Source organism: Phascolarctos cinereus, unplaced genomic scaffold (genome assembly GCF_003287225.1).
Source record: "Phascolarctos cinereus isolate Bilbo 61053 unplaced genomic scaffold, phaCin_HiC Scaffold_5;HRSCAF=322, whole genome shotgun sequence".
Taxonomy (NCBI): Eukaryota; Metazoa; Chordata; class Mammalia; order Diprotodontia; family Phascolarctidae; genus Phascolarctos; species Phascolarctos cinereus.
The window spans coordinates 369239233-369259915 of NW_027555958.1; the positions used below are offsets into that span (position 1 = coordinate 369239233).

The following is a 20683-nucleotide window of genomic DNA, read 5'->3' on the forward strand; positions in this document are numbered from 1 at the left end:
TGCCTCACCCCCCTCCCAAAAAAAAGTGCTGCTATAGAATGCATTTTGAAGTTGGGTCCTCTTCCTGTCCTGCTTTCTGGGGAGTTCATAATAGATATTGGATGCAGTTATCCTAGACTCTATCTTAAATCAGTTTCCTCTAGGTCAGGGCTTTTTTTTTTTTTTTGGCTAGGCAATGTGGTTAAGTAATTGCCCAGGGTCACACAGCTAGTAAGTGTTATGTGTCTGAGGCCAGATTTGAACTCAGATCCTCCTGACTCCAGAGCCAGTGCTCTATCCACTGTACCATCTAGCTGCCCCTAGGTCAGGGATTCTTAATCTGGGATCTGTGAACTTGTTTTTAAAAGATAGTTTGATAGCTGTATTTCAGTATAATTAGTTTCTTTTGTAATTATATGTCTTTTATTATATCTTTCAAAACACTGTTCTGATAGTCTGATAGCCCATGGGCTTCACCAGACCACCAAAGGGGTATATGACCCAAAACAGGCTAAGACTGCCTTTGCTCTAGGGGTGGAACCTTCCAGTGACATCACTACCTCTGAGACAACAATACAGAGCCAATCTATTCCCTATCTCTTTTTCCAGTACTTTCCAGACAAGTTAGAACCTTGAAGCTCATGTAGGTTTCACTTCCTTCACTTATGATGAAAGCCATTTCCCTGACTTCATCCACTCTTGGTTAGGCTAGTGAGCAGCTTAGTAATGGCTTCTGGATGGCAGCTAATAAGAGTTTTAAAGGTTTGAAAGGCAATTAGGAAAGCAAAGAAAGTAAAACTTATGAACGATATAGTTTTTATTAAGGTCAAACAATGCCTTCTTTGCACCGTGTTCTATTTTTAGATCTTAGCCATGATGCCTATTTGTGGCAAAGGCCTAATCATCCGAAAAGAGAAGGAAAAAATCATTTCTAGTGTTTGGGAGCTCTAATAGCCTGTGAGCCTTCATATATAATTCATACCACCCTAAATGTAAGAGTGGCCTAACTCAAATGCCACCTAACTCAAAAAGCTGCAAGACACTGAAATAAATTTGGGGGGAAACAAAAAACACTTTCCTCCTCTCAGCAGATAAAGGTTTGTACATGAACAGCACTAGATGTGGAAATTCACCATTGCCTCATCAGTGGTAATTGCTCTTCTACACTATCTCCAACAAGTGGTTATTGGGCATCAATTTGAACACTTCCAGTGACGGGGTGCTCTCACGAGCACATTGTTAGCAAGTCTTTTCTCATGTCAGACTGAAATCTGTCAATAATCATAGGGATAGGAGAAACCTTGAAAGGCCACCCTGTCTAGGTCTCATTCTTAGAAAGACTGAACCAAAGCAAGTGTGAACAGAAGGCTAGCCAGGTTTCTGAAGGTCTCTAGGCAGAGCCAGGCTGTGTCAAAGGCTGTGAACAAATGAAATGAGAGGCAACGTGACATGACAGAAAGGTCGTCGCATTTAGAATTCAAAGACTTGAACCTGAGTCTCAGCTCTGATACTTCCCAGGTATGCCGATAGGACAAGTCCTTCACTTTTCAATTTCCCCAGTCTGTAAGTCAGGGATGATACTGTGTAGTAGTGGTGATGCTATGGATCTGGAGGTGTTAGGTGAAAGTTGTTTGGCTGAGAAGTACTTCAGGGGTGGGGAACCTGTGGCCTTGAGGCCACATGCGACGGTCTAGGTCCTCAAGTGTGGCCCTTCAACCAAATCCAAACTTTATAGAATTTTCAGTCGAAGGGCCACACTTGAGGACCTAGAGGGCCCCATATGGCCTCAAGGACACAGGTTTTCCCTCTTGGCTGGTCCCCACACTGATATGAGCTCTTCTTTCTGGGATGTGACTTTCTCTTTAGGTAATGTTCTCAAGCCTGCCTCTTGGAGGATTGCTTCCATTTTTTAAAGCTTTCATAAGATGAACTAAGAAAAGGGGACATGTTACTTGGTATTTACCTTGCATCCCAGATGAAGCCTGCAGATATTGAGCACTTTGCTCATTCTGTGTCTAGGTTCTTACAATCTTTTTCCTTTCTCCCTAGTATCTCCCATCTTCTGCCATTTTCTGACATCATTGCCTCCTACTCTTCCCTTCAGAAAGGGAGGGGTCAAACTTTCCGTCACAATCTAGCAGTTCCTTAAAGGCTCAAGTAAATAGGCATTAGTCAGCTCCAGTTGCAGTTCCAACTACATAGAATTGTTGTGTGGAAAATGTTTTTCAAACAAACTTCTGTCCAAAAATGGAGCATCATTATTGTTATTAGAATGGGCTACTCCCCAAATTTCCATGGAGATCTCAAAAGTGAGCTTGAGATCCATCTGTTGAGAAGTCATGTCTAAACAATGCATTCCCCCATCTCTCTCCCTGTTGAAATTCTTCTCTTCTTTCAAGGCCTAGTTTAGATGCCACCTCCTCTAAGATGTCTTCCCTGATCCTCATAGCTGAAAATTTTCTGTAAAATTTCTTATGATACTTTGTCCAGATCTTTTCTTTTTTTGCCCTTATACACACTCTTCCTGGTGGCATTTTAAGTTCCAGCCTACCTGCCAGTTTATTTTGTAACAGCCTCTCAGGGCTTGCTTGCCCAACTCACAGTACCACTAATAGGTTGGGTCCTCAGGGTGGTGATTGCTACAACTTTCAGAGGTCTAGGGGTAACCCTGTAGGAGGTAATCCTCCTAAACACTAGCTCATGAGCCCACACTGTTGTGCTTCTTAATTAGTCAGTTGACTTAGTTCTTTAGCAAATAGAATAGCAAACACAGTAGTTACATTACATTTCCCACAGCACCAGGGGCACACTTTTCCACAAATATACTCAGTTTAAGAGGTAGAGAAGAGTGGGTGCAAATATAATGGGAGTGAGCTATAGGTGTAAGGAACTGTGTTCAAATTGGAAGTTCTTTTGTCTGCCTGACCATCCCCCCTTCTAGTCAGTATAAGTTGGGGCTTGTCCTTCATTCTCAAAAGAGGACCATGACAACAGGAAGATGATGACATGACATGCAAGTGAATTGGATTTGAGGGTGGGAGGGAGGGCTGTGCAAAGTCACCAACCTCACTTTCTCCTCTGGAGCCATCTGAGTCCAGTGGCCAGATACAGATCAGGATGACAGAGATGGGTAAGTTTATAAGTAGCCAGTATAAAAGGGAAATAGCAGAAAATAAGATTGCAAAAGGGGACCTGAAAGTCGTGTACAAACTGTCCCATAGATCAAAGGAGTGTAATTTGCGAATTACATTATGTAGTAACCAAAATTCATGTTGTACTAAAATGTGCTGAATCAGCTGAAGCTGTCTAGACACTGCTATCAGGTTCTTGGTCCTATGATACATCAGTCCAGACAAAATCCAGACCTCCACAGTTCCAGACCAGCTGCACATCAAAGGGGCTGTTAACTTTGAGATGATGTGGACATACTAACTTTAAAGTTTTACCAACAGCTTTGAGACGATTCAGATGTGTTAATAAATTAACCCCAAAGTGGCACAGATAGGAGTTTATCTATTTCCGCCAAAACCCTGTAAAAACCAGACCTCAAACCTTTGCCCCAGCCACCTTCCCATGCTCCTTCATCTCCATCATGCTGCCGAGTGCTCCCAACTCTCATCCATGGTTATGTGAATGACGCTGTCTGTCTCTCCCTCTTTCCATCTTCCCCGTGCTGCCTGCCTTCCTCCACAATTCCATCCCCTGTTTCCATGCCGTCTGCCTCTGTATGCCTTTCATTGCTTGCCCCTTCCTTTATGTGCTCTTTGCCTCCATTCCCTCTGCATTTAATTAAAGTATGATTGCTACCCCATTTCCTGCTGCCAGTCATGATCTTTCCAGATGAATACCCCAAAACCAGGCTTATCTGCCCCCATTTCATAATTTTATAATTTCATAAATTAATTATCAATTCAGGAACACATGTGACCAAGGCAACTAAGAACTCTGGAACTTCAAGGCCACAATATACTCTTTCTCAGTGGTCTTCATGATGTTTACTATAAGATAAGTCACACTGTTGTTTGCTGGCTCTTCTCCTGACACCATGTCTCCAAGAGACCAGCAGTTCAATGTGGACTGATCTTCCTGGATGTGCTGGGTTGGATCAAACAAGTCACTTAGTAACTAGGTGCTCCTGCTGTCCTGGGCCAGGCAGCCAATGGCAAGAGCTGCCCAACAGTTCTGGTAGACTGGGCTGCCACTAGACACTGGCTGGGCTGCACAGGCCATTCTGTTGCTGGGCAGAGCAGGTTGCTTGGCCACTGAGTTCTTCTTAAGAGCACCTCATCTCTATTGAATGAGTCCCTCTGTTGGCTTCTTGAACTTGTTTTCTCATGGGCAACTACAAAATTCTTCTACCTTTAGCCACTGGCTTGGCTAGAAGTACCATACTCGCTTCAGCTAGAGAGTTATGCATTTTTCGGCTAGATGGATACAGAGCTCTTTTAGCTAGTGCAAAGACCCTTAGCTTAGGGTCAACATAACCATATTCCCATTACCTCCTCCAGAATCTCCACTTTGTGGTAGTTTGTTACCTCCAGGCTGAAGCTGAGAAAAGTCTAACCTTCCCTATTCTCTGAATTCTTCCTGACTCAAGCCTTCTCCCCCAAGTAAAGCTTTCCAGTTGCCTTAGAATCCTTATTTTCAATTCATTCCGTTTCACCTCCCACATTCCTTTGGGAATCTTATGTAGATGAGTGGCTAGGAACAAGGGTATTAATGTAATCTCTGTCCTAGAGTTCATTGGCTGGCTGCTAACAGAGGAAGCTAGGTGGTCCATAGAGTGACTGGGCCTGGATTCAAAAAGACCCAAGGTCAAATGCGATCTCAAACACTTATCATCTGTGTGATTCTGGGCAAATCACTTACACTCTGTTGGCCTCCATTTCCTCAACTATAAAATGGGCCTAATAGTAGCACCTACCTCCCAGGCTTGTTGTGCAGGTCAACTGAAATCATATTTGGGTAGCCTGAGTTCCAAAGGCCATTGGTGTAGGACTCTTTCCTCATTGGTGCAGATTAATGTCCAATACCTATATAAGGGGTAGAGCAGAGTAGGCAGGCAGAGATCTCTTCTGTCTTGTCAGCTGCTTGAGTCTTTTCAGGGTCTCCTGAATATGATCTTTAAGAAAGAAGATAATGCCGAACCCAATTCAGGTTGCTGAAGGGAGAAAAAGGCTCTGGGAAGAAGTCAATATGATAGGAGTTGGCAGTCTCCATCATATCCCTATCCCTAGTTTGCTAAATTAGAGACTTTGGAGAACTTCCTTGTAAGCGAGATCTGGGACTTCTTCTGGTTGAGCTGAGTTATCTAGTTTCTAATGGGAGAGCTCTTTCGATCTGTGTTGTGTGATGTATATTCTCATATGTAAGCTTTCTCTGATTGCTGTTTTTCTATCAATTTGGATAATTACTAATTAGTTACTAATTGCTATGTATATTCATTGTGGAACCCCTGCAAACAAAAATATCCTATTTAGAGAGATATTTGGGAATATTTAAAGCTGGAAATGTGGGGAAAGTGAATTGAAACTGAAATTATAAAGCAGATCTACTAAAAAGAGACGTTCTTGGCTCTTAAATCACTATCTGGCCATCTGGTCAACTTGTCCTGAACAGTATTTCACATAATGGAAGTATTCACCTGTTCATGCCCTGGGGATAATGGGATTAAGCCATATCAGCAGTGGCTTATAAAGGACAGATTTAAGCTTTGTTTTCCACAGAATTATTAGGTCACAGGGACAAAGTAGGATCATAGGGTTTAGAGTTAGAATGGATTTTGGAGATCATCAAATGCAACTCCCTCATTATATGAGTGGGGAAACTGATGCCCAGAATAGTTAAGTAACTTGCCCAAGGAATAGTAAGTCGCAGATCCTCTGACTCCAAATCCAGGGTACTTTTTTTAATGCTTAGAAATGCCAGAGTCACTCCTTGGAGATGACCAGATACGTAGATTTTTAAAAGCCAACCTTCAGTCTACATATTTAAGCAAAGGGAATGAGAACAGAGCTAAGGAGTTGTGGTGATACAGTTGAATTCAGAAAAAATGTTGACTTTAACCCTATTTATTATATCCCTAAAAGAAAAAAGGGGATAAATAACATACTACTTATTTTGAAATGTAGCTTGACCATACTTTTAGAGGTGGGTAGGGCTAGATCTAAAATATGCAAACTGAATGTTGCTGTCTAGCCCTATGGATGGTGTGAGAACATCTGAAATACATTTAATGGATGGGAGGCAGATAAGTAGAGAGCCATTACCCTTGACAATACTACCACTAATTCTAATAGCTAACATTTTTATAGAGCTTTTAAGATTGCAAAGCTCTTTACTTATGATATCTCGGTTGACAAAAATAATGGAAGGGCTAGAGGTTGATGGTACCCTACTGGGACATGGAAGCTAAGGAGCTCCAAGACATTGGGCATTACAGAGACTTGCATGGGACCTGAGCTAATGCAATAATAAAATTATAAAAAAAAAATTATAGGATAAAGTGAGAAGAGACCTTCGAGATAATACTATTAACAATAACACTTCTCTCATATGTTAAAAATAGGAACCACCATGGAGGAACATGAGACAAGTATTGTTGTTAATAGTATTATCTTGAAGGTCCCTTCTCGCTCTAACATTCTATAATTTTAGGACTTCCCAGAATGAGATCACTTAAGGTAAGATCTAATATTGCAATGTATATTGTAAGGGCGCTAAGTTCATTGGTGATGAGAGGCAGGGGAGTTTGATGCATCTATAGTATGGGGAAAGTGAAATTTTATCATTTCTCTTTTGACTAGTTACAAAAGGAATTACCCATTGCATGAATTTCTGACTCATTCATTCATTTTTGACTAGTCAAAAGAGAGGAGAGCTCTCATTAGCTGCCTACTATATGGCAGGTACTGTGCTAAGCAACGAGGATATAAATGCAAAAACAAGACCATCTCTGTCCTCTAGAAGCTCCTATTTTAATCAGGAGAGTCAGTACTTATACTGGGGTAACCAAGGAAGGATGTTTTCATCTGGGAATTCACAAAAATTCACAGTGAATAGAACAATAGGACAACCAATAGATACAGCTAGCTTCCTGAGAAGATCTGGAGGAAATGAGATTTTAGAAGCTGAGGGAATGAAAGGAAGGGCAAGCTTTGGTGAATGATGGAGGCTAGAGGAAGCTAAAAATCGAAAGCACTGTTCTAAAAGTTACAGGGAGGCAGGTATAGGCTCTATATAAGAAAGAATTCTAACATTTGGAGCTCTTTAAAAATAGAACGGGCAGTCTTCAAAAAGTTAGGAGCTCTAAATCACCAGAGATATGCCTGCGATCATAGATTTAGTGCTAGAAGGACCCTCCAAGGTCCTACAGTCAATGGCCCTCATTCTACAGATGGCCTGAGGCCCTGTGATTTAAGGGGTTGACTGGCCCAAGGTCACGCAGACAGTAAGCAATAGAGTCAGGCCTTGTACTCCAAATCCAGCCTTCATTTCTCTCTGTTCTGCTCTTCCTGCAGATGTTATATGAGTATCTGGTCGGGGTCGGATTCTTTTGTCAGGTGGGAGGTCAGACTGGAGCAAACTCACACCTGCTGGCACTTAATGCTCCTGAGTATGGCTAGAACTAGATTAAAATGTAATCAGAAAATATTTGACAAAATAAATAAAAATACAGTAGATCAGGTAATGTTAATATATGGTTTTCTAAGTCAATATGCAGCCTGTAGGGATCTATATATATTTCAGTGGCTGCCATTTCTATTTGAGTTTGATACCACTGGACTAGATGACTTTAAAGACTCTTTCTAATGTTCACATTTTATATTCAAGTTACCATGGACAAAGTTCTCCCTGTGACTAGCAAAGCTAAATTTTCCTGCCCTGTTCAAGGTGAGGAAGAGATATGGAACCCAGTCTGGTCAAAGGGTAGAACTAATTTTTCCTGTGTTTTTGCGGAGTCTTACTGGCAAGGCCAAAGCCCGGGGCGGGGGGGGGGGGGGGGGGGGGGAAGGGGGGAGGGTTTTGGCAGCCTAAGCCTCAAGTTCAAAAGGAGCCTCCAATTGAACAGATAATTAACTGTCATAATTTGGCTACTTGGCAAGCATGTTTGAAAGGTTTCATTATGCTTACTATCAGCTGTGACATTATGCAAAAACTAAATTTCCCCTTCAATAGTGCATCTGCACAGAAAAAGGGCTTTGTTAAAGTTTTAAAAAATTCAAATGCTTTCTCACTTTAGAAGGGTAGGGGCTTGTTTTGTTTTCATGTATAGTCATTTTTTTTAATGGTTCAGGACTTCAAAAGCTGGAAATAATCTATGGCCTCTCTGGACCTCAGGAATGCCATCATTCCTGAATGTAAGAGCTCCAGGGTATTGAGGCCAGCTGAGGGGAAGCTGTTAGGCCTCCGGACCTTCTCAAACCCAACTCTTCCCCATTCATCCTTAGCTGTTTGCTAAATGCTAGCTCAAGGGTGTGTAGCCAGATTATCTGCATGCATAGGCAGTGGACAAGTGGGGGGCAGGGCCGAGGGTCCCTGGAAAAAGAGAAGGTCACTTTCTCTCAAGTGTGGCTGGGCCAGTGAAACTTAGTGTACCATACTAGATGTCCTCTAAAGCCCCCTCTAGCTTTAACATCCTATGCTTTTGTCACTTGGCAAAGGGCAAACAGCAGAATTATTCCTCCTAGAAAATTTATAGCAAAATGCAGGTTGTTTGGTTTTATTGATAATAATGATAAAAACTTCTGTGGAAAAAGAAAATCTTTTCACCAGCATTCATTACTTTCTCGGTGGTGATCAGGTCAATGTCACCAGTGCCTGGGTCCCCAGTAGGGATTTTTCTTTCAGGGAAATCCAGGTCTTAAAAATCCTGAAGGCAAGAAGAGAAAATGAAAATCAGCTAAGCCATTTCAATTATGATGGACTTGGAATATCAAACAGAAAATTTTATATTTGAGCCTGGAGGTGATAGGGAGCCATTAGAATTTACTGAGTATGGTGGTGATGTGATCAGACCTACGGTTTAAGAAAATCACTTTGAGGGGCAGCTAGGTGGCACAGTGGATAAAGCACCAGCCCTGAAGTCAGGAGGACCTGAGTTCAAATTCCGCCTCAGACCAAACAGTTGACACTTACTAGCTGTGTGACCCTGGGCAAGTCACTTAACCCCAATTGCCTAAAAAAAAAAACAAAACAGAAAGAAAGAAAATCACTTTGGCAGCTAAATGGAGGCTGGATTGGAATGGGGAGACTTGAAGCAGGCAGACCCAGTAGCAGCAGTCCCAGTGTGAGGTGATGAGGGTCTGAACTAGGGTGGTGGCAGCGTCAGAGGAGAGAAGGGGGTGTATTGGAGAGGTGTAGCAAAGGTAAAATCGGCTGGCCTTGAAAACAGATTGGGCAGAGGGGATGAGAGATAGTGAGGAATAGAAGATAACTCCTAGGTTATAAGCCTGGGTAATTGAGTGTAACTGTTGGTGTCCTCTACAGTAGTAAGAGAGGTAGGAGAAGGAAGCTTAGGGAGAACGATAATGGTCAAGTTTTAGACGTGTTGAGTTTAAGATGTCTATCGAGCATCCAGTTTGAAATGTCTGAAAGACAGTTGGTGATGTGAGATTGGAGGTTGGCAGAGAGATTGATGAAGCATAGGTAGATTTGAGAAGCATCAGCATAGAGATGATAATTACATCTACGGGAGCTGATGAGATCTCCAAGTGCACATGGATTTACAATTATATGTCAAAACAATTTTGACATTCTTTTTTTCAAATCCAAATGTAGTATAGAGAAGAGGGCCCAAGACTGAACTCTATGGGACACCTTTGGTTAAAAGATGTGCATCAAAGTCTGCAGAGAGGTCAAGGAGAATGAGGATCAAGAAAAGGCCACTGGATCTAGCAACTAAGAGATCATTGGTAACTTTGGAGGGAGCCATTTCTGTAGAATGATGGGGTTGGAAGTCAGATTGTAAAGATGTTGCCTTTGAGAGACAGAAAGAGAGAGAAAGAAGAGGGAAAGTCCTGCATAGAAACTTGCGAAGAAAAGGAGCAGAGCTAGGCAGGATTCAACATCACAGGAAAGCTGAAAAGAGAAAAGACAGAGAGGTGGGGTGGAAAAAAGGGTTCTAGAGAGGGAAGAGTAACAGTGATATGTTGCATTTGTGTAGTGCTTTACAATCTATAAAAAAAAATGGATGAGAATAAAACAAAGAATGGGCTGATTCTGATCTGGATTTTTTGAAGATGCTGACAGTTCTGGCTTTTACAACCCAGTGGAAAAAAAGCTACTCTCAACCATGTGGTTAGTGGACCAGAACCAGTTAAAGAATACCTAAATACCTAAAGAATACCATGCTCTACTGTTTCTCCAAAACACATCCCTTACCTGTCATCATGATTCTCCCAGAAGCAGCTTCCCGGTGCCCTCTATGTTTCAGCTGGTGCATCAACCAAGCAAGCTGATAGGGTCTGTGACGTGCCAGACCTCTGTTAGGTAGGGAAGACTTCCTCCTCTCTTGACAGTTGTGAAAGTCCCATACAGTCTTCATAGGAGCCCAGTGAAAGAGGCAGGGCAAGGATTCTCCCCCATTTAAAGAGGAGATGCTCTGAGATGTAAAGGGATTTGCCTAAATCGCACAGCTAGTGAGTGGCAGAGGTAGATTACAATCTGGGTCTTCTGAACTCAGTTTTCTTTCACTATACCCAGGGAGAACCAAAACTATGGCTGAATATAAGTCAATACAGGATCGCTTTTAAGATTCACAGAGGGGGAAGCTAGGTGGCACAGTGGATAGAGCACTGGCCTTGGAGTCAGGAGGACCTGAGTTCAAATCCAGTCTTAGACCAGACGCTTGACACTTACTAGCTATGTGACCCTAGGCAAGTCACTTAACCCCAATTACCTAGCAAAAAAAAAAAAAGATTCACAGAGAATCAAGGATTACAGAAATAGAAACAAGGAATGTGTACTTCTGTTCTTCACAGTTAGTGGGACAGTATTTGTAAGTTGTGAAGTGCTTAACACAGTGCTTATACATAATAGGCACTTAATAAACAATTGTTCCCTCTTCCCATTGCCTTCCCCCTTGGTGCCAGGTATTGAACTGACCCCAGGCACTGTTGGGAAGGATGTAGACACAACCCCTACCCCCAGGAACAAGAACTGAAAATGCTCTTCTCTGGGGGGGGGGCAGACAAAGATGGAGGGGAAAGCTTAAAGCATGAGGCACTGTGGGGTAATGGAAAGAATTCTAGTGTTGGAGTCAGAAGACCTGAGTATGACTCTCACCTTTGCTGTGTCAGCGTGAGCAAGTCATTTAACTCAGCTATGCCCTCCATTTCCTCATCTGTACAATGAGGTTAATAATACTTACATGAGCTACTTCACAGAGTTGTTCTGAGGGGAAAAAATGCTTTATAAATCCAAGGTACTCTGTAAACATAAGTGCTTTTCATTATACAAGGGGGTGAGAAAAAGGGAGGTACAGAACTTGATCCTTCAAAGTCAGCATGGTATGGAAAATAGAGTGTGGGACTTGGAGTCAGAAAGACCAGGGTTCAAATCCTACTTCACATATTCTCTAGCTGGGCAACCCTGAGCAAATCCTCTGCCCTCTCTGAGACTCAACTTTCTTGTCTATAAAATGAGAATTTTGAACTAGATGGTCTCTATACCAATTTTGGTCTCTTCCAAATCTAAGTGTGTCATACTAGGACATGTGTTCTTCTTGACGTACTAGGGGAGGGGAGGTGTGTAATAAGGCCTGAAATTTGTGTGTGGGCGATATGACCCTATGCAGACTGTCATAAGAATTGAGATAAATGGGAGGGAGCCCTGCGCATATGTGTGTCTAGAATGGGGGCTGGAATATACCAGGACATTCAGTTCAGAATGCAGCATCAGTCTTTGACCTCTGTGACTAAGCAAATCACAACTGATCAGAAGATCAGAAGTTTTAGCAGTAGACATGTAGAGGAGGTAGAGCCTCAACATGTTCCTGATTTCTACCTTGCCTCTCCAGAGACTTTCACAGAATTTCTTGTTGGGTGAGATTGGGGCTTCTGTCTTGATCGAAATGAGATATCTTATCTCCAGTGGGAAAGCTCATTCAAGTTGTTCATTTTCTGGCATATTCTTATCTGTATAACTGTTCTGACTCCTATTTGTTCTCTGCTTGGATCACTGGGTTTACTTAGCAGTCACTTTTTATAATAGTCTTTTGTTTAATTAGAATTTGGTGTGAAGGAGTGAAGCCTACAAGTGAAAGCTTGGGGTTACCCCTTCCCCTTTAAGGGCTACCAACCAGGAACACTAGCAACTTTGCTGCTTTTGAACCTAAAAATATTCGTGTTCCTAGACTAGCAATATTTAAGGGGTTAAACAGATTTAATTCTAGTCAGGTACCCCTCTCAGAGGAGAATAGAGCAATCAGCCATGTGATCTCTTCTTCCCTTCCAGGCAGGAGTCAAAATTTCTCTTGAAGAGGAGTGGGCAAGGTTCCAGAGATATCTATCAGTGCCTCCCCATGAGCCCCTTTTCAGAAACCCTAAGTGAATGTACACATCTTACATGGGTAACACACACACTTTCTTTACACATGTAAAAATATGTACAACATATATTTAAAATATATATGCAAGGTAAAATGGTAGGGATGGGATAGGGGGAGGTGGGAGTAACTAGCTGCTTTGGGAATTAGAAATGGCCTCATGTAGGAAGTAATGTTTGAACCGAACCTTCAAGGAAACTAGGCATTAGAAGAGATTGAACTAAAGAAAAATCTTGACCACTTTCAATTCCACCTGATTGTATTATGTTCTAGCCCAGATCTCTCCATCTTGTTCAGTGCTCTTTTTACCCTTTGTTAAGTTGCAATAATTCAAGCAAGAGGAATGTGGCAAGGAAGTGGAATCTGAGAAAAAGGAAGAAAGATGAGCTCATGATTCTATCCTTATCTGACAGTATTTATCCAAACCCTAAAAAATGTAACAGGTATCAGAGTGGGGAAAGAGATGGGAGATACCTGGGTGTTACCCACCAAAGACTTCTGTCTTGGGAATTAGGGTTGAAGTTTCCTATTCAGTAACTGGATCTTCTGGCCCACTCTATGCCTGTCCACACACCCTGTTTGATGTGTGGAATGTTTGATCGCAATGTTGAGTGGTTCATATTTCTAATTTATCTTATTCCTACTCAAGAAAAGATTATTATTACTCTTCGTTTACCTATCTTAATCAAGAGGCACTTTCTGAATCCTCACTGAAACAAGGTGAGAGCTGAGGGACTTGAGACTCGGGCCAGAAAAAACAGATAAAACTGGTGAGCCAAGGAGGCTGGGAGTTAGGCAAAAGCAAGGCCAATGAAAGAGAGGGAAAGCTGTTCAATAGATCCTATGTTGTTGTTGTTATTTGGTCGATTTCAGTCATGTCCAACTCTTCATGACCCTATCTGGAGTTTTCTTGGCAAAGATACTCGAGTGGTTTGTCATTTCCTTCTCCAGCTCATTTTACAGATGAGGAAACTGAGGCAAACAGGGTGAAATGACTTGCCCAGGGTCACACAGCTATTAAGTATGTGAGGACAGATTTGAACTCAGGTCTTCCTGACTCCAGGCCTATTGCTCCATCCACTGACCCATCTAGATGCCCAATAGATCCTACGGACTATGGAAAATCACAGGTCCAGACCCTCCCCCCACCCTAAAAAAAAAGAAAAAATTACAAAATATTTCCCTATGTAAATGAAATCACTCATCTGGGTAGAAAAAAAATGGTTTATAAAGTATTTTACGTACATTATCTTGAGTTTCATATCAACTCTGGGTCATAGAGAAGATCTTGGGAACAAGGTGGGAATTTGGTAGGAAGCTGAAACAGAGGGAGTTCTGTCCCCAGGTATCTCCTCTCGCTGTCAAGATGTTTCCACCTTTATGTGCTGACTCTTTTCAGGCCAAAGATGGGAAGATTTGTCATTCTTGCTGTTGATCTTTTGTTGTAGAAGAGATGCAGAAGAGGTAATGTCTTGACTTGCTCGTGAATTGGATTTAAGGGAGACACAGTTGCACAAAGTCCTCAGCCTCACACTCTCTTCCAGAATCATCGAAGTCCAGCGGCAGGAGAAAAGTCAGGACAAGCAGTGACGTCCTAGGATGTAGTGGATGACCTTGGCATCTTCTACGGCTGACCGAACCCTACGCGCTCCACATTGCCTGCTTCTGCCACCTTCATGGCTATTGGAACAAATTGTTCTCATCTGCCCATTCTGCTGAGGGGAGTCTTCACATGAGGTGTTCCAGAAGGACTAGAACCTCAGGTGCGAGGGCCTGCTGAGCCCTTTTCAGGACTGTTCATCTACCTTTGGTGTCCACCTGGTACCCAAGTCCTCCAAGAAGCTGCAGCATGTGCAGTCGCCACACTCTGGTAAAACTGTCTCAGCAGGCAGGCTAAACCAGGTCCAGGGGAACTGACAGACCTCAACAGCATCAGTGAGTTAGGGGGTTGTCTATCCAACGATGGGAGGATTTAGTAAGCTTAGGAGCCACCTAGAATATGCCAGGTAGATTTCTTTCATGTACTTATTATTAACTGTAATTAGGTCATATTTCTGAATTTTCACTTTTTTTCTTATAAATATTTCATTCTGTGATTTCACCAATATAGGTAATCCCTCCTCCAAGACAGATTGCAATCCCTTCATTACTTCTTATGCTGTAAAATTCTCATCCATATGTTTCCATAAATCTAATATAGGGCTTCCTCCATTTCTTTACTATCTCAAGATTAACCATGTAGTCCTATTGTCTCTCCTTGCTGTGAGTAACCTTCCTCCTCTTCTAGTCGTACTTAATGATAATATTACTACTAATACTAATAGCATTTATACAGCACTTTAAGGTTTGCAAAGCATTTTATTTCATTAGATCTTCACAGCAACCTTGGGAGGTAGGTGCATTATTATCCTCATTTTATAGGTGAGGAAACAAGATAGGCAGAGGTTAAGTATTTTGCCCAGGGTCACACAGCTAGTAAATGTCTGAGTCTAGACTTGATCTCAGGTCTCCTTGACTCTATCTAGTTCATCATCTAGCTTCTTTTGTTATTTTTTCCCCTTTTTTTTGGTTAATTTATTTTGATTTATCAAGAATCACTTCCATAAGCTTTTGAGTTTTAAATTTTTCTTTCCTTCTCTCCCCATCTCCCTCCCCCAAGACAGAGAGCAAGTTGATATAGGCTATACATATACATTCCTATTAAACATATTTTCACACTAGTGATGTTGTAAGTAAGAATTAGAACCAATAGGAGGAACGCCCAGAAAGAGGAAACAAAACACAATAGAAGAAAAAAATAGCAAATAGTATGCTTCAATCTGCATTCAAATGTCATAGTTCTTTCTTTGGATGTGGATAACGTTTTCCATCATGAGTCTTTTGGAATTGTCTTAGATCCTTATATTGCTGAGGAGAGCCAAGTCTATCAAAGTCAGTCACCACACAATGTGGCTGTTACTGTGTATAATGTTCTCCTGGTTCTGCTCACTTCACTCAGCATCAGTTCATATAAGATTTCCAGGTTTTTCTGAAGTCCGCCTGCTCATCATTTCTCATAGCACAACAGTATTCCATTACATTCATATACTACAACTTGTTCAGCTATTGCCCAATTGATGAGCATCCCCCTCAATTTCCAATTCTTTGCCACCGCAAAAAGAGCTGCTCTAAATATTTTTGTACTTGTGGGTCCTTTTCCCATTTTTATGATCTCTCTGGGATATAGCCTTAGAAGTGCTACGGCTGGGTCAAAGGATATGCACATTTTTGTAGCCCTTTAGGCATCATCTAGCTTCTCTTGAAGCTATCTAGCTCAGGTCAGTACTGGTAGTATGCTAGTGTACCTGAAGAACAAAGAAGTCAGAAGGGAGGGATTCAGAAAACTAGCAGGAAATATAGCGTAGTGTAATGGAAAGAGTGCTGGATTTGGAATTGGAGCACCGGGGTTCACAGAATTGCTGAATCACAGAGCTGGAGAAGACCTCACTGGCCATCTGGTCCAATCCATACATGAAATGAATCCTGGCTCTGCTATTTATAGTCTGTGTGACCTTGGGGGCAAGTTTCTTAAACACTTTGGGGTTCAATTCCCTTATCTTTAAAATGAGCAGATTAAAAAAATTTTGAATTCAAAATCTCATAAAGGTGAACATTGAAAACTAAAGATAAATAAATTTTAAAAAATAAAATAAAATGAGCAAACTAATCCAGGTCATCTATAAGGTCCCTTTTAGCTCTGGTGCTATGATTCCCCATATGAATGGCTCAGAGTAAATGATGGAGACCTTTTCAGAAGAAATGATCAGCTTTGAATATGATTCTTTGTTGAGCTTGATGGCCAATGGAAATAAAAGAGACTTAATTTTGTGAGTCAGATTCTTAAATCAGTTGAAAATAAGCCATAGTAGGATCTGGCCCATGGATCAGATGTTCCTCTCTCCTGGTCTACATATATACATATACAGACATACGTGTATATACATGCATGGACACTCTCACAGAATTTGATAGTTGGAAGGGACCCCAGTGACTACCTAGTTGACTGAAAAAAAATCTCGCTATAACATGCCTAATGAATGATTGTCCAGCCTCTGCTTGAAGACCTCCAAGGAGCAGGAACATAGAGTCTCTCGAGGTTGCCTATTCCACTTTCAGAGAGCTCTACTTGTCCAGAAACATTCCCTGACCATGGAGCCTAAATTTGTGTCTTTACCCGTTGTTCCAGGTCTGGAGCCAAACATAACAAGTCTAATCCTTCAGTTAGTTAAAGGAAGTAATTATGCCCTGCCACTCACTCCCCAGTTGGCTCTGTCCAGGCTACATCTAATTCCTTCCACAAAGGAACTCTCTGAAGACTTCATATTTGTACTCTCATTCAACCTCCCAGAATTTCACCCATGGGCATGTAGAGAGAGCATCTGAAGCCCAGAAAAGTTGGATGACCCATGTGAGGTCACACATGGAGTCACTGGCAAAGCTGAGACTCCTGGGTCTCCTACATCCTTGGCCTATGCTCCAGGGTAATATTCTGCCCTATGAATCTGACTTCTGTTCCTGGGGTGATTAGGTAACCTGGGGGGAAGATTAGCTTACGGAAGACATGTAAATTATTCAGAAAGCCTCAGGTGTTTTCAACAAAGAGTGACACTGATACTCTCAGTAGGTAACTGGATAGCAGTTGGAGTATTTCTTGATCCCTGAGCTGGGATTGAGAAAACAATCAGTTCCCAGACCTGTAGGCTTTACTGGGTCAGGGGGACATAGACTCATAGGGCCTAGAGACCTTTAGAGATCATCCAGTCTAACACCCTTCTTTTGCAGATGAGGAAATTGGGCCTTTGGCTATTTAATGGGAGCCTGGCCTAAGAGTCAAATATTCTGATGCCTAATCCAGTGTGCTTTCCATTATCCTCCCACTGAAAAGACCACCTGAAAGCAACCAACTTAGATATCAGGACCAGTCTTTTAGGAACATGGACATTTGTGGCTTGTGGGGAGAATAACACATTTTGAAGAGACTCAAGAAGTTAGATCTGCCAAAAGAGAGCTGAACATCTGGGAAAGAAAGGGTTGGGTATATCAGCCAACTTAATAAAAATACACTGAATGTTCACTACTTAGAAGGGATAAGGACAGAGGAAACATGGCCTTTACCTTAATCAGCTCACCGTCTGATGAGAGAGGCACAAATTGATGGCTTCGATTCTAGTGGAGAAACAAGTTGTCTGGTGCTGTTGTTGAGAGACTCAGAAAAACATTAAATATACATAACACCGACACATAAATGCAAACAGTTGGTGGCAGCAGGTTACGAGTTAGTGTCTTGTAAGCAATCCATTGCTAGAGGCAGCTGCAGTGGATAGAGTGTTCCAGGCCTAGAGTCAGGAAGACCTGAGTTCAAATTCAGCCTCAGACACTTACTAGGCAAGTTATTTAACCTTTGTTTGTCTCAGTTTCTTCAACTGTAAAATAGGTTAATAATAATAGTGCCCACTCCTAAGGCTGTTGTGAATATTAAATGAGGTAATATTTGTAAAAAGCATTTAGCACGGTGCTTAGCACATCGTAGGAGCTGTATGACTCTTCCCTTCCCCTCCCTTTTGAGGTCATGAAGGATTGGATGGGAGCTCACTTGGTACAATTCACGTAGGCAGCTCTTGGCTGGATTTGCTCACAGCCCTCATCATCACAGCTTACTTCCCTAATTCTTATGCACCTTGTGTGTGGCCTTTGGAGAAGCTCAATTTGCAACCTTATGCTGAAGCAGACATGCATGAACACTTGCAGGTGTTGACACTGATGACGCAAGAGGAGGAGTTCCAGGCCCCAGTGCCTCAGATATTGCAGATATGATGTACTATTGCCTCAGCTCACTTTTAGCTCAACCTTCTCAGCTAAGAAGCTGGCCTCATACTTCACTGAAAAAAATGAGACTATTTGCTGAGAGTTCCCTCTCTTCTCCTCTCCCCCTCAGCTCACATCTCCCAAAGGCTCTTGGCCACTCTCTGCTTCCTTGTCACACGATCAGTTGGCCCTTCTCACTGAGGTAAACCCCTCAACTCTCACAAGTGATCCCTTTCCACCCCATCTTCTCCAGCAGATTGCCTTCTCTATCGTCCCCATCATTTTACTTATCTTGTCTCTTCCTGTTTAGTGGCTGCTTCCCTACTGCCCACAAACACTCCTGTCTCCCCATCCTCAAAAAGCCCTCACTTGATTCATCACTCCCCAGTAGTTATCATCCCCATATCTCCCCTCCCTTTTGTGGTTAAACTTCTCAAAGAGACAGTCTACAATTGGGCTTTCCGCCTCCTTTCTTCTCACTTTCTTAATTCCCTGCAGTCACTTCCAGCCTTATCATTCAACTGAAACTGCTTTCTCCAAAGTCACCAGTGGTCTCTTAATTGCCAAATCTAATGGTCTTTTTTTTAATACTCATCCTTCTTGGCCTCTTTGTACCCTCTGGCATTGATAATCACCCCCTTCTCCTTGAAACTCTCTTCTCTCTTCACTTTTAATGACACTACTCTCCTGATTCTCTTCATGTCCATCTGATTGCTCCTTCTGTCTCCTTTGCTGGATCTCCATCTAGGTTGTATCTGCTAACTGTGGGGGATCCCCCAAGGCTTTGAAATCCTGGACACTCTTTTCTTCTCCCTCTATACTACTTTACTTGGTGATCTCATCAGCTCTCTTAAATTCAATTATCTTTCTCCTGTAGTTTCTCAGAACTATCTGTCCTGTTCCTATCCTGGTCCTCTCTATGGACCTCTAGTCTTGCATCTCCAACTGCCTCTTAAGCATCTTGAATCCTGAAGTTTGGATTCAGTCAAAGGGCTGCACTTGAGGACCCAGAGGGCCACATGTGACCCTGAGGCCTCAGGTTTCCCACCCCTGCCCCAGGGTAAAGGGGGCACACTTCTCTCTAAGCATCCCTGAGGTGCTGACCTCTTTGCTACTGTGACAACCCACAGGCCTCCATTCCTCCTTCTATATTGACACCCAACCATAAATGTTGCAGAAAGGCTGGAGGGATCTGTTGACCAAAGCTGCATGGGATTAATTGAAAAAGGCTTTCTTTCACGAAGAGGGAAATTTTGAACAAGTTTGGAAGAAGGAGTGTTAGAGAGGAGAAGGTCAAGTTACGAAGACTCAACAGGCTTTAGAAGCAGAAGGGACCTTAGAGTCATCTAGTCCAACCTCCTTACACCACAAACTGAAGCCCAGAACCTTGCCCAAGTTTGCATGACCAGGAAGTAACAGTCAGGCTTCAAACCCAGGTGCTCTGAGGGAGAGAGCAAAGATATTTCAACTAGACCACACTGTTATAGAATTCTGGGCTCATTTATGATGCTTTAGATCCTTGTGACTGCATAAGTGATTACATTCATTCTCCCTTATTAAACTGCAAACTCTTCAGGAGCAGAACCATTCTTCCTTTCCTCCCTGCAACTGTGCACACACAGCTATTAGACTACTTTTTACTGACTTCCAGCTGTGAGAACACTGAGGTTCTGAAGTGTATCAACAGGGGTCTTTAGTGTCATGGACCCACCCTGTTAGCAGTATGGTGAAGCCTGTGTATCCTTTCTTAAAAGAATTGTTTTAAGTGCATAAAATGAGATACATAAGAGCACAAAAGAAATCAATTATGTCGATTCCCAGCAGTATCACTATTAGTTCTGTACTCCAAAGAGGTCAAAGAAAGAGTTACAGGATCCATACGGACAAAAATATTTATAGCAGCTTTTTTGTAGTGACAAAGAACTGGAAACTAAGGGGATGCATATCATTTGTATAATGGCTAAACAAATTATGGTAATTGAATGTAATGCAATGCTATTTTGCTATTAGAAATGGTGAAGGGGATGGTGTCAGAGGAAACTGGAAAGACTTGTATGAACTGATAAAGAATCAAGTGAGCAAAATCAGAACAATTTATATAATAATAGCAACAACATAGTAAAGATAAACAGCTTTGAAAGGTTAAGAACTCTGATCAATTCAATGACCAGCCACAATTCCACATGACTCATGATGAAGCATGCTACTCACTTCCTTGCAGACGGGTGATAGACTCAGGGTAAATAGATTGAGATGTAACTTTATGGGAGACTGTCAATTGGAGAATTTTTTTTTGCTTGACTATGTCTATTT

The 20683-nt window shown here is 42.1% G+C and overlaps 1 protein-coding gene across 1 annotated transcript in view; it reads left to right on the forward strand.

The window, feature by feature from the left end:
- Positions 1-19948, forward strand: part of LPGAT1 (lysophosphatidylglycerol acyltransferase 1) — a 124239-nt gene extending 104291 nt beyond the window's left edge. The window contains exon 9 of the mRNA XM_021007849.2: positions 14071-19948. Within this exon, the coding sequence (XP_020863508.1) occupies positions 14071-14138 (68 nt within the window). The 3' untranslated portion in view covers positions 14139-19948. The remainder of the gene's footprint in view (positions 1-14070) is intronic.
- The last annotated feature ends 735 nt before the right edge of the window (positions 19949-20683 follow it).